Source organism: Lepidochelys kempii, chromosome 9 (assembly GCF_965140265.1).
Source record: "Lepidochelys kempii isolate rLepKem1 chromosome 9, rLepKem1.hap2, whole genome shotgun sequence".
Lineage (NCBI taxonomy): Eukaryota > Metazoa > Chordata > Testudines > Cheloniidae > Lepidochelys > Lepidochelys kempii.
In genome coordinates, this window is record NC_133264.1 from 96,157,539 (window position 1) to 96,183,431 (window position 25,893).

Sequence of the window (25,893 nt, forward strand, 5' to 3'; positions counted from 1 at the left end):
GCCTTTTGCCCGAGTATTTTTTACTAAATAATGTTAAAATTGACTACTCCTTTTAATGAATCAGGTTTTGCATCCTTGATATCTCCTAGTTCTCCAGCTTTCCCAGGTAGACAAGACCTGACTTTCTAAATCAGAAACAAGGAAGAAGAACCCCAAATACCTGAATTTAACTGTCAGGCATTCTTTACACAGTGTGAACAAAGCCACCAACCCAATATCTCCCTCTTCCCAGCCCCTTAACCTTTACCTTTAAACCTGTGATAGGCTCATGTCTGAATATGGCTTAACCTTGGCTTCAAAATGGAGAAATTGTATGGGGAGGGAAAATTCCATATTGGAGGAGGAAACAAGTATTTGTAGCAAGCTATTTTTAGGAGGGAAAAGGTTGTTTGAATCTGCCCAGTGATATGGAATGAAAGAATCCTGCAGGAAATGGAACTATGAGTAGATATGATGATCAAAAGAGCATGATAAATGCAATTTACCACATTGGCATGTCTACTTTTTCTTAGGTATTTCTATGGCAGCCATCACCATACTATCTGAGTGCCTCACAGACTTTAGTGTATTTGTTCTTGCAACACTCCTGTGACACAGGGAAAGGCCGTGGTCCCTATTTTACAGATGGGGAACCAAGGCACAGAGACACTAAGTGACTTGTCCATGGTCACACGGGAAGTCTATGGAAGAGTGGGCCAATGAACCCAAGTCTCCCAAGTGCCAAGCTAGCACTTTAACCACTGGATTATCCTTCCTCTCAGGTGGGGGGATGTACATACAAAGTTATAACCGAGAGAGAGAAAGAGATCAGCTATATAATGTAACTTTGTATGTGTATATATTACGGATAATACAATTTTTAAACACTGACACCTTGGTTACTCACTTATTGCCTCTGTCCATTGTTAAGGGTTTTCATCTATAGTTACCTGGGGTCTCCCACTGTTAGGGTAGTCTTCTGTTTGGTATCTTATTTTAGTCCCTGTTCTCTGACTCTCTTTTCCTAGAATATTATTCTCTGATGTGTGAAACCTACAGCCTGTCTCGGTTGCATGTCCTTTATCTATCACAGCATCAATATCTTCAAAGAACTCTGGGAGGTTAGTTGAATATGACCTCCCGGAACCAACACTGACTGTCTATAATGAAGCCGAGAAAAAACCTGTGTGTGAATGTGGTGCTTATGTGACACGTTTTCCACACAACAGTGAATGTATTTTAAAATGTTCCATTTCCCCCCCAAGATACAAAATAAAAGAGACACTGCTTTCTGAACGATTGCGATTTCATAGGCAATGGAGAAAATGTGTTACATTCTCGTGAAAACATATAGTCTTTGCTTTCTTGTTACAGGAATTGCTAAAATACAGCACAAGCTGTGATGGAGTTAAAGAATTGCAAGAAGCTTTGGTTGCAATGTTGGATTTACTAAAATCAGTCAATGACTCTATGCATCAGATTTCAATAACAGGATATGATGTAAGTACATCTGGGTCATGAAAGACCTTTTACTCCAAAGTTCTGGGCATCTCAGTGGGAATGGATAGAGTCCAAAAAGATAGGGAATAAATAGTGTCTAAAATGAATCAATATGATGTTAAAAAGTATAATAGACAAGACAGTTACAAAATGAATAGGATGAGAAAACACTTCTGGGTGTCGATCTTTCCTCTAATCGCATTAGTTGGGTAAACACTTCCCTTTTTTGTTTGCATGCAAAGGGCATGTTGCAGGTGCAGTCCCAGAGCAAAGCCACTTCATGGCACAATCTCCATTTCCCTACTGGTTCACCCAATAACTCACCCACTGTCAGGGCTTTTTCATAAAATTTCCCTCTTGGGGTCTAATTTATTAAATCCTCTTGAAACACCGTTCCTTTAGACCCTTCGAAGCTCAAAACCGTGTCCTTCCTGAGGCTTTGGGTTGTGATATCTTATTCCCGCTAAGCAGGGAAGCTGTGCTGGTCCCACTCCAGACCCTACTGTCTCCAGAAAGTCCTTCTCCTTGGGTCTTTCCTAGGTACAAATTGGGTTCAAATTACTTCTCCCCCCTCCCGCCCCCATGAACTTGGAACAGGGTATTCACAGCCCTCTTTCCTGGGCTGTGCATCACTCCTGATAAGTTTCTACAGCTTCCCAGTTCTTCCCCCTGTGGACGTCTTCCCCTTGGAACAGGATAACTACAGCCCTCCTTCCTTGGTCTGTGCATTGCTTCTGACAATTGGCCCCCATTTCCAGCTTGGTCTGCTGATCCTGCCAGAGAGACCTCTGGCTCTGGGACAGGGTTGGCTGGCCCTGGGCCACACCTGCCCTTAAAGGGGACAGACCACCCTGTTACAGGGCATGTTTTAAATTTTTAACTGGTGATTATTTATTTGCTGTGTTATTACCAGGGGGACTTGAGTGAACTTGGAAAAGTATTGATGCAAGGATCGTTCAGTGTTTGGGCAGGACACCGAAAAGGCCCTACAAAAATGAAGGAGCTTGCCAGGTTCAAACCAATGCAGAGGCACCTCTTCCTGTATGAGAAAGCCCTGGTGTTTTGTAAGAAGAGAGAGGAGCATGGAGATGCGTATGATAAAACCTCTTCATACAGTTTTAAGCATTTTTTGAAAGTAAGGAAAACCTGGTAACGATGGGAAATTGCATTTTATGTAATAAACAGGTAGCTTTCAGAATTGGGAAAGTATTATTTATCCAATAGATAAGGTAACGCTCTCAGCTATTAATATTCATGATGTACAGAGTGTTACTGCTAGCCTAATGAAAGAATCTTTTCTGATTTTAAAAAGCTACGAAGTCCCTTGTTCTCCAAGCACAGAATGGGCAACACGCCAAATTAGAATCATAGGCAAGTCTTTCGTTTCAAAGATCAGATGACACTTTGTCAATGAAATTTTGCCCTGGGCAAGCCATGCATGAGGGACAGAGATGTGTTTTTGGGAAACATGAGTCTGCTTCTTCCATTGAGCATCAGGGAAATTGTAGTTCAGCCATGTGATCCTGCTGAATTAAAGCTCTGTCTGAAAGCCAACGGGGATAATGAGGCATCGTCCCAAGCTTCTCAATCACTGCCAAGGCTTTGAGGCCTCCTGGTAAGATCAGTCCCTGCTGGGGCAACAAGACAGCAAGGCCATGCCTTCTCTGTTCTTAGGCCAGAGCAGGTCACCCTGCTCTTGCACCCTCTGATTCCTGGAGATGTCTGAGCAACGGCTGCTAATCACCCGACTTCCCAATTGTCTGTGTAGTCAGGAAGGTAAGTAGATGACCCCTCTTCCTCTCTCGCTACCCTCCCTCCTTTGGCAAGGATTTGCCGCTACTAAAAAGGTAAGTTTCAATAGGAAATAGCATAGAACAGAACTCAAGCGATGTAAACAGCTATCCCAGGGCACCTACAGACCCTGCTATCAGCAAAGGTCGGAGAAACCCCAATCTATCATTCTCCTGTTTCCTGCCTTTCTTAGGGCCCATTGTGCTCCAGTTTCCACTGTGCCCACAAGTGCTAACCATTATCAGCGAAAATGCTATCGCTCTCCCATTATACTGTAAAGCACCCACCCCTTTAAGATGGACCCTTTCCATGGGCCTCCCAGTGCATTCCATGTGGTAAGCTCCTGAAGGCAGGGGCCATGTTCTCCTCTGGCCAGCATAGTGCCCAGCCTCTAGTGAATAATAATAATAATAATAATATGTGCGTATTTTAGAGCCGAACAAATCTGTATTTAGAGGATAAGCCTCCATGTATGGAACTCCCACTGACTTGGATGGGCTTGGAGAGTTAGGCCCTCACTCTATTCAGAATGTCTTTTAAATATGTTATGCTCTCTCAAGTCTGTTCAGCTCATAGGCACAATAGCAATTGCAGTTGGAGACCAATAAGTACCGGGCCATTTATTTCAGTATTTGTTTGTTTTTCCAAACTTCATCATTTTGTTTCTTGAGAGCTTCTCTTTCCTTGTAGGAAAAGTACCTCAGTGCTTTTACAGATTCCAGAGTGGCTGCTTGGGGAATCCTTGTTCAGAGGAGAAAATCCAGGGTTCAGCCAGTCTTAACATTTGTCCGGGTCTGCTTCGCTTTCCAGCTGCTCATGCTGCAGAGCTGAGTGATTTGTGATAAAAGAATTATTTTCTTTTCTGTATTGGTGGCATGAGGGGCAGAAATGAGTTTCTGGAGCCCTGGATTTGTTTGATTAGTGATAGTATTGAATCATTTTTTTGCTCAGGAAGAATGTTTTTCAGAGACGTATAGTTCAGGAAATCTGTTTAGTAGAATCTGTGGAACTGAGAAATCTATCAGAATAACTTCATTTGAGAGCTGTATATCTGTAAGACTTGGGATAATACTTTAAATGACTGCAGATACAGTACTTTTCTGAGAAGAGTTGGTTTAAGACTATTACAGTAAATTAGAATCATAGAATATCAGGGCTGGAAGGGACCTCAGGAGGTCATCTAGTCCAACCCCCTGCTCAAAGCAAGACCAATCCCCAACTAAATCATCCCAGCCAGGGCTTTGTCAAGCCTGACCTTAAAAATATCTAAGAAAGGAGATTCCACCACCTCCCTAGGTAACGCATTCCAGTGTTTCACCACCCTCCTAGTGAGAAAGTTTTTCCTAATATCCAACCTAAACCTCCCTCACTGCAACTTGCTCCCACTTACTCCTGGCTACTTTATTCCTGAGTCAGTATATAATCTTCTAGACCATCACTTGTGACATGAGTCCATTAATTAAAAAAAAAAAAAGAGAGAGAGAAAAATTAAAAAAAAAACAACCTTGCAAATCCCTATGCCAAACATGCGTAAATAATAGAAATTGAATCATTTGGGAAAAAAATTCTCAGCTCTTGTATTTTTTAATTTTAAAAAAAATGGAGCTAGATCTGGCTTTTTGCAGCATTATGGCACTGTACAACGTGGGCCAAAACTTTCCAGAATGGGTTTCTATTGATCTCTGTGAGAGTACTAACTCCTGTGCAGCAGGTTTTAGTGTGCACGTTTCTTGAGCATGGGTATTTTTATATACACACAATTGTAGGAGAGCAAATGGAGGCTGGGTTGAGGCGCCTTTGAAAACTTGACCCTGTTCTTCAGTGCAGGCATGCAGAATTTTGTAAAATAGCAATTTGCAGGTCCAGTTTGGCACTGAACCAGTGGAATATGTATCAGTGAACAAGTCTTATCTAATGTCTCTTTTCTGGGTCAAACAGCCTCCCCAAACAGCCTGCCCCCTGCCCCCTATCAGCCCTCTCCCACTTCCCGTCCCCTGACTGCCCCCCTCAGAACCCTTGACCCATCCAACCCCCCCTGCTCCTTGTCCCCTGACCGCCCCCTAACTGCCCCCCTGGCACCCCACCCTCTATCCAACCCCCCCTTCTCCCTGTCCCCTGACTGCCCCGACCCCTATCCACACCTCTGCCCCCTGACAGGCAACCCAGGACTCCCATACCTATCCAACCTCCCCTGTCCCCTGACCGCCCCCCGGCCCAGAACCTCCGCCCCATCCAACCGCCCCCTGCTCCATGTCCCCTGACTGCCCTGTGGGACCCCCTGCCCCTTATCCAACCCTGCTCCCTGCCCCTTTACCATGCTGCTCAGAACACCAGGACTGGCAGTCGCACCACCCAACCGGACCCAGCCACACCATCACCACACAGTCTAGAGCACCAGGGCAGGCCGGCGGCTCTCACAGCCGCGCTGCCCGGCAGGAGCTTGCAGCCCCACTGCCCAGAGCACTCCCCGGCAGGGAGCTCAAGAGCCGGGCAGGATGGTCCCGCAGGCCATAGTTTGCCCACCTCTGATCTAATTATTAGCTATCAATTCCTAGCACCTTGTGCTGTAAAAGCGATCAAGAAGCATATTAATGCACATACTTTAGAGGAATAAGCCTGGTATTAAAATATTGCTTAGTATCCATTGCTGGTGAGGCAGTAATCTGGTGGTATGTTTAAGAGGTAGGGTAAAGGCTTCCTTGGCGGCTAGACCTCTCTAGGGTTTTAATCCTAGTTGAGTCAGTGGCTCTGTTTGTCTCTGTACAAGTCACATGATCTCTTTGTGCCTTGGTCCCCTCCAGCCAAATTGTCAAAAATGGTTTTGGTTTTGGGTGCCCAGCTTTCGGCCTGATTTTCAGAGTTGCTGAGCTCTCCCAGCTGCCCAAGGTAGCTCAAGTTGTACATCCCTCTTCCTCTCAGAAATGTTGGCCTTTAGCGGTAGACCTGGGTGAAAAGCAGAACTGCCCTGACACGTGGATGCTGTGTCTGAAATGAGGAGAGTGTTGGGGTTGTTTCTTAAACCTTCTCCTCAGCGGGAAGTTGATGCACAAACTGTGGAGAAGGCCTGAGACTCAGGCCTGTGATCCCTCTTCTAAATCACTCCCACTGATCCATGAATGTTATGGAAAGTCCCCAGAGGGGCGCTGCTAGCTCCAAGAAACCTTCTATAGATGTTACAAATGGTTAAACAAAACGCCCAGTGTGAACAACTGTAGATAACCACTTTCAGTCACCACTGAAGATAAGCATTTTTGGTGAGCTTTGTTAATTTGCGGGTGTGGGGGGGAACTAGGGGATTGTTTAAGATGAACACAATGTGAAGACATTTGGTTTTCAGATTCTAGTAAAAGTACATGTGATTCTTTTTAAACAGATGAATGCTGTTGGAATCACTGAAAACGTGAAGGGGGATCATCGAAAATTTGAGATCTGGTACAGCGGACGAGAGGAGGTGTATGTTGTGCAGGTGTGTGATTTTTAAAATGCCATGTTTGTTTTTATATCCTCATAGTGCTGTTTAAACTGGTGGACATTCAGCTTAGAATTGTCTGTCTCCTTGCGAACCAGGGACTCTGGCTGGCAAATGTGTGTGGACCGTTTCTGTTCAAATCCCTCGCTGCTCTATTAGCCTGAGAATGATCCAGTAGATTAATAGAATAGGTTCTTACGTTGCCTTTGTTTAGTGGCATTTGCAGTGTGCCGTGCTTAAGATTAAGAACATAAACTGCATAGTATAATGTTAAGAAAATCCCCCTGTGCTAAAGGAATATTGGTGAAACTGTACCTTAAATCAATAAACATGGATACTAGCGTTGGTCTGAAACAGGCCTGGCAGCCCTGAGAGCCCTGGTTCCTGAGCTCCTTAGTATCTTCCCAGACAGGCTGCCTTGGATCCAAGGCTCCCAAGGAGTGTGTTCCATTTGGGAACTATTCCTGCTTCAGAACCTTTCACTGTGTCCAAAATGTAATATTGCAGATTTTCGCGGGGGCGGTGGGGATTTTCGTCCTGATTCAAATTTTTTTGCAGAACTAGAAGTCAGTTTCCCACCTACCTTTAATCGATACCCCTTCCAAAACACACGGTCGCACTGAAATGTCATTGCAAGACGTGACACAGCTTTCTTCCAAACTTTTTTTATTTGTATTTGAAGAGAATTTTATTAACTCTCTGGGTGAAATCCTGACTCCATTGAAGTCAATGGCAAAACTCCCAATGATTATATATCATATATTTGTGGCTGTATATCTATGGGTGTGTAGGTCGAGTAGTGGAGACAATATATGCAGATTGTTGTGTCTGATCACAGCAAGCTTGTATTTTGAAATGTGTATGGTGTTGCCTTAGAATTCTGAACCAGCTCTGTTGTTCAGTTGAAATGTGGTAGCTGTTTATTCATAAGCAGGTTTTGCCTTTGGGTGTTTTGGAAAAAGAGTTAATGAGACATGCCCATGTACTTTTGACTGCATCCCTTGTATTGTGATGAGCTCTACATGATTTCCATTTACAGTACAACCTTTGCTATCTGAATGTAATGGAGGACTTTAAATAATTTTGGGGACTCAGGAACATTTTAAATATAATTAATAGTCATCAGAGGCTATAATCTTGCTTTGGATAATAGGGATTTTTGGATAATTACAGTTTAGATGACTGAGGCTCACCTCAATTTTATAACGGAGGATTCATAAAAGCCCCCAAATTTCAAATATGTCTCCTCTTTCAGGCCCCAACAGTAGATGTGAAGATGGCGTGGTTAAGTGAAATGAGAAAAATTTTGTTCAAGCAGCAGGAGCTTATAAAAGGTACGTTTCCTGATGGTGTTCACATTCTGATGCTCACATTGCTCATCTGCCAGCCCAGTCCTTCTCACCAGAGAAATAGCATGTCTCCTATTACTGATCCTTCATTACTTTTAAGAAAAAAGTTATAGTGCATATACTAGGATAACAGGCAGTATTATTATAAGTAAAGGCAAATTACCCTTGCGGAAAATAAATCAGAATGATCCTTTTTTGATGGGAGCATCTTGATATATTAAAATTTCTTATTTGTTCTCTTAGGCCCTTATTCAGCAAGGTACTTCAGCACCTGCCTCATTTTAGGTACATGAGTAATCTGGACTTTAGTGGGCTACTTGCATGTGTGCAGTTGGGACGCCTGCTAACAGACCAGGCTGAATCAAAGACAAACTCTCTCCAATTTGCAAAAGTTGGTAATCCAACTAATCTGCAGTTAGTAGTGCAAGTTCATGAGGCTCTACTTTGCCTTTAAAAAAAAAAAAAAAAAAAGAGCACTGATGTGTGCAAAGGAGTCTGATGTTTGAAATAATGCTTCGACTGTTTTGAGTGGGTGATGACTGAGTGATTTAACAAACCACGTTAAACTAACAGAGTATTTGCAACCTACTCACAGTTGAGAAGAAACCATACGGTTTGTTTACAGACCAGATCCAACTTTCCCCTCAGCTGAGTGATGGGTAAGTCAGATGAGCTCTACAAATTTGGAAGAAAAAAATAAAATCATTTGCTATGTTCACTATTTAAAATACATGTGCAAATCCAGAGCCTTTTGGGCACTCTCTGGGTGAGCTCTTTGCCCCCACTCTGGCCCCCTCATGCCATGCAAAAGGGCTGGAAAAGTGGAGAGGGGCCCTAAAAGCCCCATATCCAGCCAGAGAGGATTGCACTGGGGCAGCACTGTGGAAAACCGCCATAAGGCTGTCTCTTGAGGACCTCCTTGCAAGCCCTGACATAGGAACGCAGCTGGTGGCAGGAGGGGCGTGCTGGGGATGAAGCTCCTGCATGCCGTGCTGCGGTGGTTCCGGGCAGTGCTGAAGAAGCTGCCATAGCTTAGAAAGGCCCCCAGAGTGGCTTAAAGCCAACCCACCTCCCCATCCCCTGAGCTGTGAATTCTGTGCTGTGCCTCTTAGAGGCGCAGCATAGCATCTCACCCTCTGCTGAAAACATCCACAGGAAGTCCATATTGATTGGTGCCCAGAACTCCCATAGAAAATAGCAACTCTGCGTTTTGCACGCAGAAGGACATTTCCGATAATCTCAGCAGGTAGGGTGTAGTCAGAAAAAATCTACCGCAAAGGTGGTGCTTGTGCTTTGAGAAGCAATTGCTTTAGCTGTGTTTGTTCTCTGCCCCTTCCCCCCCCCCCCCCCACATTGAGACTATATGCCACTAGAGTCACTGATGTATTCAAAAGCACCTTGTAGTATCTGCTTAGATCCTTGGCTTGCCAAATTGAACAGACTTCACCAATATTTGAAATTGAAAACAATGACACATTTCTTTTAAATACGTTTCAGAAAGCAGCATAGAGCCTCCATAAGCTCCGAAGAAAATGATTCTGAACGCACCAGTCCTGTAATGTTGGATCGTATCAGCTCATCGCCACAGAACAAGCCAAAGCAAAGTATGTACAAGTTTGCAAGATCTTTCTGCATGCATAATATTACACTGCAATGTGTTCTATTCCAAACCAACAGCCGAAAAATATATCCGTTATTTGAACTAAGGCCCTAAGTAACATATTTTCTTGCAGATTGGTCAAGAATGTCACAATCTGTGGAAATCTGTGAAGGGCTTGAGGACTGGTCCAGCAACAATTACCTTTCTAATTGCTCAGACACAGAAGAAGAAGATGGGAGCCAGTTGGTTAGTGATGCATAAAAAAATGCTTTATTTCAAGGGCACTAAATAGTGTGTCTGGGGATATCTACTATAAGACTTCTCTTTTTGTTAAAATCTGTATTTGCTTATGCCTTCTGTGTACTGGTGTATGCCATTGTTGTTGGATGGCCCCAGGATATTAGGGAGACAAGCTGGGTGAGGTCATATCTTTTATCTGTTGGTGACCTGGAGAAGAGCTCTGTGTAAACTCAAAAGCTTGTCTCTCTCTCACCAACAGAAGCTGGTCTAATAAAAGATATTACCTCACTGACCTTGTCTCTTTGTATATTGGATAAATTTTGGTTACGCTAGCTCTTGAAAATGCCCCCTAAATGTTACATGTGAATATGAACCCTAAGTGGGATGTGGCAAACAAGAAAAAGGATTTCTGGGGAAAATGGACATGGTTGCACAAAGTGCTAAAGAATGAAAAGTCATAATTGGAGCTGACCTTAATGGGCACTGGGGAGAGACAGTAAATGCTTCCAAATGTACCATAGCAGCCATGGATTTGGACACAAGAACAAGGAAGGGGAAACTGTCTTTCCGTACACCCAGACGTGATTTGGGAGTCATTTATACACTCTTTCCTAGGAAGGAAGAACATTTGATTACCTACAAGAGTGAAAAGCTGAGGGTGCAGATAGGTTACTTCTTGGTAAGCCAAACTGAGCTGAAGAACATCAAAAACCTGTCAGGTTATCTCAAGGGAAAACATTGCAACTCAGCATAGACTTGCTGGTTCTTGACTCTGGAACCATATACATGAGAAGAAAATAGTCCAAAGCAGTACAGAAAACCAGTGCTGGAAGCTTAACAAAGTTAGCAAGGGGTTTAAAATGAAAGTGTTGGGAAATATCTCTTTAGAAGGGTTAAGAGAAAATATGAATCAATGGCAGAATCATATTGCAAGCAAAACTTGAGAATGGTGAAACAAAAGCGAGAGTCTTTTTCTCCAGTTAGATCTGGTGGTGGAATGAGAAAGTTTGAGAGGGCATCAAGGAGAAAAAAGTGTTTAAACTTTGTCAAGCAATGCTCCAACAGCAGGATTTTCAAGAGTATAAAATGAAGAAAGAGGTGGCAGCCACTGGGGCTAGGGCTGAGGAGGGCTTATATGTCCATCTTGAAACAAAGCAGGGTGAGAGGGAAATATACAGACTGGCAATAAGAGAAGGAAAGATATTGGTAAGATCAAGTCACTAAAAATGAAAGTGGAAACAGTACCAGAAGGGAAAAAACCATCATGTTAATCAATGAGACCACATTAAGGAATGGCGGAGAAATTACTTTGAAAGGCTTCTTAATTAAGAGAATCCAAGAGAACCATGCCTTATGATAAATCCACACCAGGATCTGATGGCACCAGTCCTAGAAGTAGTCATTGAGGAAGCATTGGACCACATGAAAAATAAGAGAGCTCTTGGCCCTGATGGCATACCAGCAGAAGCATGGAAGCGTCTAGGGTGTAAACACGTCCCTACTTGTCTCCTCTACTGTTCCCCAGTTTAAAACAATTTTGAGTGAGTTTTTTTTCCCAAGCAGCATTGGGGTGGGAGGATTCAATCTGACCTCAGCGAATTTTTTCCTGTTAATATTTTTTTGTTATTGTGTGAGTGCTAGCCAAGGGGAACAGAGCACAGCCTGGGATCAGGACCTCGAACTGCGTCAGTATCTAAAGCACATTCGAGTGCTCTCTACAACTTGCAGCACCAGTGCCATAAATGTTCACTTGATGTACAGAAAAAAAAAAACCCCGAAGACATGGAAGTCACAACAGTACCAGAAGGAAAAAAAGCCTCATTTTAATTCTCGCTACTAATTGTATTCAGGAAGAAGAATAAAAGTAGTTCTCAGCACCACTTAATTTGACTTTAATAGCATGTTACCCGTTGCTGCATGCATTACAGTAATTGTTTTTTGTAGATAAAAATAATTTGTTTATAGAAGTGTTAAGAAAGCAGGTTGCATATGAATACTTATCGCCAACATTGTTGCATGATTGCTTATTATTATACATAAACCAAGAAGGGTACCACTTTCCCCACAGCAGCCAGGAATAAAGACTGTTAAAAAATTAATTACAACCGTGTTGTGGAACAGAGTTCTTGTGAAGTAATTTTTTTTTTTTAATGTTAGTCTCCAGGAAAATATAAAGCCCTAGCAGACTGCAAGAATAGGGGATCGGAGGACCTGCTGGTTAAAAACGGGGATGTAATTCAACTTTTGCATGAAGATGGGGAAGGGCAATGGTAAGTATTTTAGAATTCTTTTACCTTACCTCCAGGAACCTACAAGGTAACTATGCTCAATCTAGTTTAACTCGGAATATATCTGGTGTAACTTCGTTAGTGTGTGTACTCTACTGGAAACTACAGAATTAGCATAGGTCTAAACTGCAATCATGGGGAGCTATTGCAGCTTGAGTAGACCTCTAGATTAGCCAAGTGGCTGAGTAATTACCCAGAGTTCTGTGGGGGAGGGGGACGTGTACAGTGTGCTTTGAAGTCCATGCCGTCGCGGCCTTGCTGCTCTGATATCTGAGCTAGCTACATTAAAGCCCATTGACTGAGTATAGCCAGACCCTTAGACTCCTTACAAATGGTGTATTCCATTCTTATTGACCTGGAAATTGTGATTGGGTGTCCCTTCCCTTCCCAGCTTGAGTGAATAACGTAAAATCCAACACGTTGCGAGAAAGACCTTTTTAAACACCTGACGTTTCTGTTTGAAGCCGTGGTGTGAATGACTGCTCTTTGCCTTTGTCCTCTCCCTGTCCTCTGCAGCTCAGCTCTGGGTCTTCTTCCTCTGGGGCAATTAATAATAGCACTTAGCAATTAGAAGGCTTTTTTCTTCTTCAGTGGCTTGCAAAGACAGTCGGAGGTGATGCCGATCACATCACTCCCTTGTGTACTGTTGGCTATGAAACTGATGTGCCTTAAGCATGTCAGCCCAATGAGCCATTGGCTCGGGGAAAGTTTGAGTTTGGCTTGCAAGGTAAGGATTAACAGCTGGCTCTCTGCTTTCAGCTGGGAATACTGCCTAGGAAATTACCATATCTGATGTCCTGCCTGTCAAACCGTTAAGCTCATTAGCTCGGAGGGCATGGTGCCCTCTCATAATTTGGCCTATGGTCTGGCTGCTTTTCCTTTTCAGGTTTTGTTACCTGGCTCTTGTCAGTCAGCCCTCAGAGCCTTTCCTTGAGTCCTGGTATGAAAGCAAGCTGCATCATTTCATATATTTTCATGGGGATGGAGATTGTGCTATTATGAGAAATCTGAATTGGAGGGGTGCAGTGACCAGATTCTAAGTGTGCAGACACACACTGCCCATTAGAGGATTCCTGGCCCAAATCTGCATTCGTTGTATTGTAAGGGAAGTTACATTGAATGTTAGGAACATCAATATACAAAGCATTGAATCGGGTGGGGTTTTGTTGAGCAATCACCAATTCCCATGGTGGTTTTAGCAACACTGTGTCACAGAGACTGGCTACTGTGAATGTACTCTACAGATCTCTAGTGGCTCACAGTGTGTTCTAACAGTGTGACAGCTAATGGAGATTCTCCTTTATCTTCGGTGGCAGGGCCTTCTGTAGGGATGGAGGTTGGAAGCAAAAGGTCTTGGCCTGTTTTATGGATGGGGAACTAAGGCACAGAAAGATTAAGTCACTTGGCCAAGGTCACACAAGAAATCAGTGGCAGAGCCTGGAGTTGGTCCCTGATCTGTTGGTTCTCAGTCCAGTGCTTTAACCACAAGACTGAACCATGAGTTCCTGTTGTGACCATGGATCAGTTACAGCTGGATATATAGTATTAGACATGAGGAGTAAAAAGGTAAAAATGCCAAGTATACATTGGACTAAATGATGCTGCACTGCTCAGGAATGACTGTGACATGCGAGGCTAAATGATAGAGACATAGTCTGAACAAAGAATATGAGCTTGGGAACAAAGGATGCGAGTTCTCGTCCTGACTCTGACGCTGCATCTCTCTGTGGCCTTAGACAAGTTGCATAAGCTCTCTTACCGATCTCACAGGGGAATCATGAGGAGGAATGAATGGAAAAACTGTTACCTATTGTTAGCACAGAATAGGTTTAATTTATTGTGTAGTGAATTTCCAAACATGAATGAGACCATCTAAACACAGATCAGCTGATCAAGATGTCATATTTTGACACATTATTAAATAAAGGATTTGACAGACACGGAAATATTAAGATCCAAATTTTCAAACACAGGTGCCTAATGCTTTTTGCCTCAATCCTATAAATGTTTGATTAGGCCCATTGAGTTCAATGGTGCCTAAATACTGATGGTGGGTGCTTTACTTTAGACACCCAAATCCTAATTCAGCAAAGTACTTTAAGCACGTGCTTAAGTCCCATTGACTTGCTTTGCTGAACCAAGGCCACTGATTTGAATGTATTGTCTGTGTTCTGTAACTTTTCAAAATTAATGATGAACATTGTGTGTAATGGGTCTAAAGCTGCCCATGTTTTCCACTAATACATTTATCATTCAAAGGTTGGTGAAAAACCTGAACAGAAGGAAAGAGGGCTGGATTCCTGTCAACAGTTTGCAGATAGTAATCGGCGACTGTAGGTTTCGGAATGCCAAAGTCGCAGGTATCATACAATAAACATATAGGAAATAGTTTCAGAACTGGAATCAGATTTTTATAAACCTTGGCTTGCATTATATTTTGTGTCTCAAATTTGGCTATGTAAAACTCAAGAGAAAAAAGAAATTAATAATATGAAAGCAATTACTCCGAAAAGCTTGCAAAAGTAGTACGTGAAGCTGCTGCTCTGTTTTGTTGACATTTTAAGAATTTGTTGTGATTTTGAAGACTAAGGCACTGGCAAAATAATGCCAAATATTTAAAAATGTAGATGTTGCAAGAGCACTTGGTACTGTATGATGGGCGAAGGGATGGAGTACAGCCATTAAGGGATTTCTATGGCTGTTTTGTCCACACATTGCTGCAAGTTTGGTCCCCTGTGTGAATATAATATCACCGAGGCAAAATCGTGTCACTCTTTAAAAAGATATTTATGCCTGATACAAAATCCTTTGAAGGGAGTCTTTCCATTTACTTCATTGGACTTTGGACCAGCCCATATACAGCTTTGATAGGTCTCAGTGTTTTATTCACAGCTGACTGCTGGCTTACTGGTTAAAGTTTATTGACAATAGACTGGGTTTCTGTGAAAGACTCCAAGATTCTAAAATGTATTTTCCCCCATGATCGTTCTTGGTATAAATCCAGACCTAGAGGGGAGACAGATTATACAAGAAAACACTTTTACAACCACTTGGCATTCCTCACATTTTAGCTTACCACCCAGGTTTAACGTCGTCTTACCATGCTGCAGTGTTGGCCATATGTTACTGAGGGGTATAAGCAGATTTGCTTTTAAAAAAAAAAAGGGAAAATTTTCACACAAATTTATCCAGGGTTTGTTTTTTTTTAACTGTTTTTCATAGAAAATGTAAAAGCTTTCGAACAGCTGTAAAAATATTAGCAGAAAATTTCATTGAAAAGGTTGACCCTTTTTATTGAAATTAAAAATGTTGATGAGTTTTGTCATAATTTCAACCTTTTCAATTGGATATAGTCAAGAAATGTTGACATTTTCCAATCTCCCACCCACCCCAACATCAGTGCTAAATATTATGGTACTTTTTCCCTTGTGTTAATTTGCTACATTACTTAGATTTCAGGTGTTCTGATTTTCACATCTGGGTTAGCTAGGGCTGGTTGAACAATGACCTAGTTTGTATTAATCAGATTTCATCATAATGTATAACAAATGTTTACAAACCCTCAACCAGTGCATCCTGATTTTATCAGAACTCTTGGTTAACGTAACTCAGTTTCTCTGGGACTGTATTGTGCATCAAAAAGATTCTCTGGGCTCCACGAGCCACAGATGCTGCCTGGAGCAGGATGGCTGTGGTCCAGGGCTTTGCACAATGGCTATTTTTATAGGGGTTGTGCTAATAGTCTCTAAAAATCATAGAGAACTGCTGTTCTCAGCTCAGATTGAAAGTCACTTAAAGACTGAGGCCTGATCTACACTACAGAGTTGATGTAAGGCAGCTCACGTCACCCTAATTCTGTAAGCGTCTGCACTGCAGCTCTCACCGATGTAAGTTGCCCACTACGCTGACTTAATAATTACACCTCCATGAGAGGCATAGCACTTAGGTTGACGTAGTTAGGGTGACAATGTCAACATAGACGCTTGTTACTTACATCGCCTGTTGGCTATCTGGCCCAGGCTGGCTGGGCTTCAGGTCTGAGCCCCGCATGGGGCAGACTGCCCCACTTAAGTCAGTGCAAGTGCTCCTGGTGAGGATGCACACCACCAGCAGATGGAGCGTGGTGTGGACATGAAAAACCACAGTAATTGCTGCAGTAGCTGTATGTCAGCCTAACATAGGTCAACTTAATTTTGTTGTGCAGACAAAGGGGTCTGAGTAAAAATTAAGGGAAACAACACAGAAAGATAGTGTTGAAATCTGAGTTTCTTGTGGCCACCAAGAAGCTTTGCTCATGAGTTCTCAGGGGTTGTCTGATGACAATTCGGACAATTTATTTGTTCTCCCTAAAAGTTAATTTTTTCTCTTCCATATACTTCTGTATTTCCTGTCAATTTAGAGATTCTAGATCTGATTCTGATCTTACTTGCACTTTAGCCATTTTTGTAGGATATTTTCCTGCATGTTTAAGCTCAAGTATCTGGCTTCCTGTTGTTAGGCAAATGAACTTGTGTGTGCCCAAAGCATTAGCACAATGAAAAGTTCTGTGACAGGGAAGATTACTAAAGGAATAAGAGTTGGCACACAGAAGGCAGATGTTTGATGTGGGACAACAAGTCACTGGATACTTTGGGTTTGTTTTCAGCAAAACCCATGAATTTCCCCAAATCATAATTTATTCTAGAAGTTCAACGATTTTTGTTAGCTTGCAAAATTCCTCAATGCACTTCGCAAATTAGATGACGGTTGCAGTGGGCATGCACCATGCAAAACTGTACCTGCCAACTGTCCTGGGGCAGCTAAACTATTTGGCTTATGGGACAGCTGCAGTCTCCTAAGCTGGCCAAAGGTTTCTAAGAGTTGTAGAGAAAAAAATATGTGGTGGTGTTGGAGAAATAGTCTGTCCTCAGGCCATTTTAAGAGTGCCTCATAAAGCATAGCAAAAAGTGGGCAGAGCTAAGGTCATATATGCCATTTATGCATTTTCTGTTCATTTCAGGGGAAGTTTCAGGGCTCAATAGCTCTGAAAATCAGACCACAGAGGTGCCTAAATATGGAGTTAGGTGCCTACTTTAGGCAGTAAAGTTTGAAAAAATTTGGCCATAATATAAAAATCTTCATTGGAGTGAACTGGTTTCTAGACAGTGATTTTCAGTGATGTCGTATCTTTATACTTGCTAAGCAGTTGTTCTCTGAAATGTGATATGACAAAGGTATCTTCATTCTCAACAGCTCTGTTCCTTGCGTGCATTTGGCCATATCTGCTGCCCTGAGAAAGAAATATCAATATTTCTCTACTTCCTTTATTCTTGCTCGTGCTGAGGAGCCAATGCTATTGTAGGAAAGCGAGCTGGATTATATCTGGTTTGTTGCATTTTCCAGGCAGTATACAATAGCTTCAGTTTTGCAAGGCCAATTACTGCTCTGGGTTAAACGTCTGCAATGACAGCAGATTATGAAGGCGATGAGGTTACCTTGGAGTAACTGAGAGCAGAATTTGGCTGCAGAATCTGGTATAATGATAGGAAACAGCACAGCTTGCCTCTTAGAACCCAAATTGAACTTCCAGGGCTCTCTGTAGAAACATCTTTTCCTTTATAAGCAGAGTAAATTTGAGCTGGAGTCATTGAGGTACAATTAACGTAAAACCTTGCGGTGTCCTTTTTCCGAGCTTTGTGAAATGCAGCATTTTGCTTGGGTTCAAATTGCAATTGACTCAGAATCTGTAAGCAAAATACAGATGAAAGCACAGAGGGGACGTCGACCCTAAAAACGCGACCGTGGCATCGTTGCAGCTGCCCTGCTGTTGCACTGCAGTGTAGACACTTGCTATAGCGACAGGAAAGGTTCTTCCATTGCTGTAATACAGTGCTTTTCAGCCAGTGACCTGCAGACCCCCGCGGTCCGCAGACTACGCCTAAGATTTCCAAAGGGGTCCACACCTCCATTTGAAATTTTTTAGGGGTCTGCAAAAGCGTGGTAGCTAGGGCGATGGAAAGATTCTTGCTTTGGTCTAGTGGTGTCTACATGTTAGCCGATGGCCAAGGATGTTTGGTGAGGTGCCAGCTATGCTCGTTTATACCATCCGTGACTTTAACCGCTAGGACGCACTGTCCCTTCGCGGCGGGCAGCCCGGGCTAGGCTGACGGATGCCCCAAGGTCCTAACCACCCGTGACTTTAACTGCTAGAGCTCAGAGCTCCTTCTCAGCGGGCAGTCAATACTGACTGACAGGTGCCCCAATGGCAGCACTAAGAGCCTCTCCACACCCGTGACTTTAACTGCTAGAGCTCAGAGCTCCTTCGCAGCGGGCAGCCAGGATTGACTGACAGGTGCCCCAAGAGTTTGCCCCGTGGAGGCGGCACAACTCAACGCTAGGCTCTTAGTACTCTCACCTAATGGCCAGGCTTTAGAGCCAAAACGGCTGAGGTTCTTTAATTGTGTTGGCTGCTTTACAGTAAACCAGAGAAAACAAGTCAGGCTTATGCACAAATGGTTACCAAAATTTATTAAGCTAGATTCTAATCATGTGGTTACAAAATTGCTAGTGCCTACTTATTTAAATGTAGAGATGTTACACACACAAGCAAGTTACAAAACTGAAGCCACAATCCCAAAGAAAGAAAACAAAGTATAGAGCTCTATTTCAAAATATGTGTACACTAAAGATAGGAGATCAGGTGTGGGTGCTTCTTACCCTCCTTGCATCTCTTGATTCCAGCGGTGCCAAGCCAGGATCGGTCACTCAATTCCGCGGAAAGACGAATAAGGGACAAGGCTTAGGGACCCTCTTAGCTGCAGAAGCCTTGGGAGGCTGTCACTTATCTGACCAGCAGATAGATAGTGAAAAGCACTCAAAAATCATGGTGCTGTAGGTCCCCTACTTATACCTCTGTACTCCTTTATTCTCTTTCTCCTTTCTTATGCCAAATTGAGGCTGGTCTGTCGGGGTGACGCCAGCTTTCGCAAGAGTAGTTTACACTTGCAAGGGAGAGAAACAATAAGTGTCGACTACTGGACATTTCTTTTATCAGGGTAAATATTTTCCCACCTAGGATGTTGGTGTGTGTGCATCACGCTATTTAGTAGGGGCTAAGAGCCATGTCTGTCACAGGGCCTCTGCCTGCTGTGAGCTTAATCCTTGTATCTGTTCCCAGAGGCACATTGTAGCAGCACACCTGTGCTTTTCACAGCTTCAAAGGCTGTGCTGGAATATATGTTAAGTGCCCTGTTCCGGCTTCCTCCTGTGTTTCCAGCAATGCTGGTCTGAGGGGGGGGGGGGGGGGGGGGGCTGGCTGTCTGGCTACACTACATCAGGGCTGAGGTGGTTTCATTACCTCACACAGGGCTTGAAATGTTTCACAGCCATGAGCAGAGGAGTTAAGCTGACTTAACTGTGTAGTGTAAAGTAGCCCAGAGTTTCATGCTCAAACCATGGGAGAGTCTGAGAAGTTACAATTTCAGTGCAAAATCATGCTCAGGAACATTTAAAACTGAATGAGAAAAGAGGTTTTATACCTTAAAATTCCATCTTGGAATTATTGGTAGGGATCTTCTTAGTGCTATCCCAAAGCTCCTCCCAGACTTCAACATCAAGATTCACCCTGGCAGCCTCGCTCCAGATTCAGTAAGAGATTAAAAGACAAGCAAACTAAAACGCCATCTAAAAGGAAAAAATTGGGCCAGAACCTTTCCAAGTTCTGTCTGGGCCTGGTTATTTATTTAGAGGACCAATGCAAAGTGAGGCTCTTTCATAAAGGGCCTCAGGCTGGTTGTTGTAAACATGGATCCCACTGCAAAATAAGCAAAACAAGAGAACTTACATTTGTATCACTCGCTTAGGGAGTGGGGAGATATTTCTCCTAAGAGACAGCCCTCTATATATGCGTTCTTTGTTGTGTAGGTCCCACCTGTTTCCCTTGAGCTCCTGCCTTTTCCTAGTTTTCCAACTCCTGGGCAGATGGTGCTGTCCTCCATTAAGGAATCTGTATCTTGAAGGTATCATGACCACAAGGATCCCAACAAATGCACAGTGCCCACTGGAAGAAAGGGTTGTTTTTTTTTTTTCTTCAAAACACTTTATAGGCTAATGAAGTTATGGGACATTTCTTCCCAAGTACAGACCAACCAATACTGTATTTGGCGAATAACCCAGTATGCTGTGGACTGGTACTGGTTATGGCATCCACTTTAAATATGCCAGACCCAGCAAATAGAGAGAGACTATACTCAAGAGGGAGCTTCCGATAGCCAGACTAATCCAGTGGTCACCAGGTTCTTTTCATTCCTTTACATAACAATAGTAAATGCCAGACCTGTAACCTGTCTGTAGTGCAAGGTAAAGCAGATATTTCAAGCCCAGTCTTTCTATATCCCAGACAAAGATGGAGAAAGCTTTATTAAGTACTTCACAAGCCTTACCTAGATATAAAATAGAAGATTTGGGAAAATCAGTTACTAGCCTGGGGGGCTATTCGGAAGACTAATCCTTCCCTCTCGTGAACTAGAGTTTGGTACAGCTCTGTAACTCTCCATAATTTCTGAAGCAAGCCCTTGCTTGCTTTTGGGAAGTCACTTTAATTCCTGAGGGATACATTCTACCATTGTGGAAATCCATGGGGGGATTTGCCAGTTGTCTGTGGATTTCTGCATGCATTAAAGGGCAGCAAAGCACTCTGTACTACAGGTGTTAATGTGCAGCTGTCATGGTGAAAGGGGTTTCTAGATAGACATGTCCATAAAATACCAGCATTCAAGCATGAGCTTCCCCTTAGACTTAAGCAGGTGCTTTTGCATTAAGGTGCCTTGTTCTAGCTATCAGATATTATGTGGTCACATAAAAACTTTCCTCACTAAGGATCTGAAGACTATTTCTATGTGTGCTAGAAGGTCAGTTGATAATCCAAACTACTATTCCACAATGGACCATCAGATAACATATTCTCTGAAAATCTCACTTGTAGCTAATATGCCAAAGATCATGTAAGTTCTGTGAATCTTGCATCCATCTCCTGGCATGTCATCTCCTGGCTTTCCAAATAAGAAAAAGGGGGAAATAAAGAAAATTCTCTATTTTTATTATATGTAATAATAGTTTTTTAAAATATTAATATTATTTTAAAGTTAGGTCCCTTTAAATAGCAGGAAACAGGATAGAGTTAGATCTGATTCTAACTGCCGGTGTATGTAACAGAAGTCTTTCATATCAAAATCACATGCTCTTCTGTTGCTTAGGGACACCTACATTGTCAGATGCAATGCAAGACTCAGAGGTAGGATTTTGAGAAGTGCCAAGTGAGTGAAAGTCAATGGGAGCTGGACTCCTAACTCCTCTAGATGCTTCTGAAAAATCCCACCCCTGATCCCGAAATAGTTCCGAAAAGGTGGAGACCCTGCTGCCTGTATGGAGCACCACTGAAGTGAACAGGGGCTGTGTTGCTATAGGGGTGCTATCTGTGAGGACCTCCTTGCTAGTTTGAGGCCTGTGTGTGAAAATAAATATATCCAGTTGTCTCCCTAGAGGCTGCAGACCTGATTTTCCTTTGAACATACACTGTTCTCACACCAGTGTAGCTCTACTGGGGTCTCTCTTGAATGACACTGATGTTGGTGAGATCAGAACCAGGCCCTCCATGAGTAAGGAAGCACGGCTGCACCCATGATGTTTTTGTATATATTCAAAGGAGAAAATAGACAGAGGATGAGAGATTGTCAATAGTCTTCTGTGTAGGCCTAACTCAGCTTCCATTGAAATCGGCGGTAACACTTCCATTGAATGCAGTGGAAGCAGAATTAGGTCAACCCTGCGTGCTTTCGAAGCGTGCTTCCTCCCCCTCCAATACATAGGAAACATTTTTTGATAGCTCAAAAATAATGTAAAATGGACTATTTAAAAACAGATTTGTATGCTCAATAAGATTGCACTTATAGATGTTTGATTATCAATGCATAATCATTGACTAAAAAGGGAAATAACAAATTACATGGGGATGTGATATAACAGATGAAGAGAGAAATTTCTTGGGTGCCCAAGCATTGAGTATTTTATGGTGGAAATCACACACTCCGTAATGTGGTGAACATATTTAGTCGTTAACAAAAGCAAAGGGCAGAGAGTAGGTCTTCATCCTTGGAGCCATTAATCAAACTTTTGTACCTTAGGAGCTTGACATTTCATTGGTGGTCTCAAACCGTGGATTTGGAACAAAAGTGTCCTGTACCAGTGTAACTATTCTGTTATAACTGGTAAAAATTTCCCATGTGGACAAAGCCTTAGACATCTAGTTTCATTACCTCCTGTTTGTGCCCAGAGATCAGGCAATGAGATGTTTTAAGTTCTACCATGTATACCAGTGATTCGTTAATGGTGCAATTTTTTGTGGGCATAAAACTGTGCCAGCAAAATGAGAATCTGGGCAGAGTTCTATCTAAAAACTAGACCATAAAAAAACTAAAGAGTAACAAGTCAAGAGACTTCTTTCCACTGTTAGATATCACGCTGCAATGAGCTCTGCGTGGGTGCACCCCACGTCTGTTCCTAAGAGCTCTTTCCAGGATCCAGGGCTGTAGTTGCTTTTACATTTGCTTAAATAGCATATTATTAACACCAAGTGTGTTCATGATTTTGATTAGTGATATTGCCCTAAGTACCTAATTAACCCCTTCAGTTCCCCCAGGTGCATGATGCATCCAACAAAGTGTTTTCTCATATGACAGTGAAGCTCTGGACATTAATTTGCCCTCTTGTTCTACTGAAATCCGTAACACATAATGGACCATCATGACCTATCAGTATGTATTCTTGGCTTGGTCCAGTGCGTATTGGAGTCAGTGGGAGTCTTTTTGTTGACTTCAATGGACTTGGGTTAGACCCATGTGTGGCAGTCTGGGGGAATATTAATGACAGCAGATCACTTGCTTTGAGATAATACTGTACTTTGGTTTAACGTTGAGCTTTCGCAAGCTTACGTGGGCATGTTTGCTAACATTAACAAGTATACTGTAAATAATTCAATTTAAAATCTCACTTACAGTTTTGCAAATATAATGAAGCAGTTTGCACTTGTACGCACTTTAATGACTTCAGTCACAAGCTTTGTCATTTATTCAAGCAGAATTGTTTATGCAGGGTCCATTAAACCCCATGCTGATTTTTTGCCTTTGAAACAGAAAGCAGACTTCACTTTTTTACAAGTGGATATTCTCATCCGCTTCATGCAGTAGATCTTTTGTTACTACGTAAAGAACATTCGAGCGTCACAGCAAAATAAATGCAGAGATGATACTATCCAACTGGTTGTGGTAGTCAACGGGCAGATTACTGAATTAAGTCAAATTCTGGGGTCTTTGCTTGGACAAGACTCCCACTCAAGCTAGTGGGAGTTTGCTGTTAGTGAAGACCACAGTTTTGAGGCATTGTTACATTATTATAAGAACCAGTGTATTCTTCGAATAAGATGCTCTAATGTTCTCATTCTTCATTACTTTATAGATGCTGCCCTGTGTAACACAAGCAAGTTTAGTTCCCCCTGAGTTACAGGTGAACTAGTAGCCCCCTATTTTTGATGCTCCTTTGGAGATTTTGCACTAGGTGTTACAAAGAAACCACACAATAGCTGGAGTTACTCTGTACTATTCATCACAGTCACAGAATTTCACAGCTTCATCTGCACGGACCGGGACTGCAGTTTGTCACAGTCATAAACAGTTTGTCACAGTCATAAAGGAAGACATTATTGGCTATTTCATTCTTTTTCCCCTATGGAAAGCACTGTATTTTATTTTTGCCTGCTGTTTTTCCATGACATCCATTAAGTTCATCAGAGAAGTAAATCGACAGTGTCCTGACCCTTCATTTAGATGCCTGAAATTGATTCGACAGGTTGAAAGCTTTACCTATTTATTTGTTGCGCTTGATTGCAAATGAAAGAGTTCAGTTTTAGTAAACCAAAAATATAAAAAAGCCACATTTTCTAGTTATTCATTTTATGGAATGGGTTTAGATATATTGCAGCTATGTGAATGTAATGTACAATAAGATCATCTTCTGGCTGGGTCATATGATGATGATGCAATAATGCTAAAGAACTTCCTTTTGCACTGAATAGCTGATTCAAAGCCCATTGTAGTCAATAGAAAGACTCCTGTTGATTTCAATGGGCTGGGGATCAGGCCCACTGACTGACAACTCAGGGTTGTCAAGAATCACTTCAAGTTCCAAAGTGTTCCAGGGGTAACACCAGTATCTAGCAAGTGTTGAAGTTTACATGTAATGTATTGTCCTTTTGGAACGTGTGCCATAACTATAAGTTAAATGTCCACATTTGCACTACAGATGTTCTTCTTATAAGACTGTACTTGTCAGCATCTTTACTGATAACTTACCTTGTGAATTTTTGGGAAAAAAAAATTAAAATGTTTCATAATTTATTTTGTTTGTCTAGTTTTTCTTTTTGTAATACATATGTACAGGTGGTTTGACTTTTAAACAGGGCTGTATAAAGATAATTCTGATTGCATTGAAAACAGGGTTAGTGATATGCATGCAATATTGAATTTACACACTGTCTCATTGGATTGAAATGTTTTATACTCTGGATTAATGAGGGATCCTTTTGATGTGAATTTGATTTGTGAGCCATGAATTCTGAGTTATGGTGTAAAGTTATATTAAACCTCATTTTTATTTTCCAGTGACCATTTTTGTACAGAGGAATTGCTGAGCTACTGTATGACTGTCATTCGAATTGCATGGTACATTTTGTAGCAGGGTAGTACACCAAACTAATGCTGTTTGGCACTTCTCTAACATAATATTACTCATCCATCCTCAAAAATATGAAACTTGTACAGTAGATCAGCTGTATTTGAATTAAGGATCGCTGCAAATATTAGAGATCCCAATCTTGTCCAATTACGGGCATTCTTAATGAACAGATTTTAAATCATCCAAATACATTTTTATCTATTTTAAATAGGATCACAATGCACTTGTTAAGAGTAAAAATAAGATTCTGTTCAATTACTGTCGGGGCTACTTATAGTAGTAACAATTCTTATGGTTAAAAAGTACACATTTTGGAGGTACCAGTATAAATAGCAGTGTTGGAATCATAGCATACTTTGCATATTAAAATGGTTTTAATTTTCTCTGTCTTCTATAGTCTTGAATCTAAGCTTTGACTAATTGAAGAGATTGATTAGTTCTGCAAATCTGACTGTACAGTCTTAGATTTTTCACATTTGGACCTTTGCACAATAAATGTTATGTTACCTTAAGTATATGGATTAATGAGGGTGTTCATGTATATGGTACTATACAGCAGAGGGTTTTCTCTGTCTGTAAATTTAAATGAACTATATTGTATATGTACTTTTAAAAATGTGTTAAATCTATATTTAAAAAAATGTAAACATTGTTAAATAAATTCATATGAGAACACTTAATTCTGTCTGAGTGCTGTACTTTTACTTTACAAAAATAGTTTTCATTTTGACTGTATTTCCTTTGTTCATAACAGCCATAAAACCCTAATACATATTTTGACATAAAATAATACATATCGATATTATAAATGAACTGATTTGTTTAGTGGCGGATAAACTGGTTATAAGAGGGACAGAGAGGTTTCAGTGACTAGTGCTATAGCCTGAAAAACTAAGAATAAATCCTTTGTCC

General features: G+C 41.9%; 1 protein-coding gene across 5 annotated transcripts in view; it reads left to right on the forward strand.

Moving 5' to 3' along the window:
• The window catches only part of MCF2 (MCF.2 cell line derived transforming sequence), a 96,496-nt gene extending 70,835 nt beyond the window's left edge, over positions 1–25,661 (forward strand). For 3 of the 5 annotated variants that reach the window (XM_073358419.1, XM_073358418.1, XM_073358420.1), the window contains 10 exons: positions 1,354–1,479; positions 2,393–2,614; positions 6,644–6,736; positions 7,995–8,073; positions 8,684–8,747; positions 9,586–9,692; positions 9,822–9,934; positions 12,086–12,198; positions 14,476–14,576; positions 23,707–25,661. In XM_073358419.1, coding sequence (XP_073214520.1) covers positions 1,354–1,479; positions 2,393–2,614; positions 6,644–6,736; positions 7,995–8,073; positions 8,684–8,747; positions 9,586–9,692; positions 9,822–9,934; positions 12,086–12,198; positions 14,476–14,576; positions 23,707–23,747 — 1,059 coding nt within the window. In that variant the 3' untranslated portion in view covers positions 23,748–25,661. Of the gene's footprint in view, positions 1–1,353; positions 1,480–2,392; positions 2,615–3,153; positions 3,256–6,643; positions 6,737–7,994; positions 8,074–8,683; positions 8,748–9,585; positions 9,693–9,821; positions 9,935–12,085; positions 12,199–14,475; positions 14,577–23,384 lie in introns of those variants that run through there. The other 2 variants (XM_073358422.1, XM_073358421.1) reach the window with 2 other exon arrangements.
• Positions 25,662–25,893: the final 232 nt, after the last annotated feature.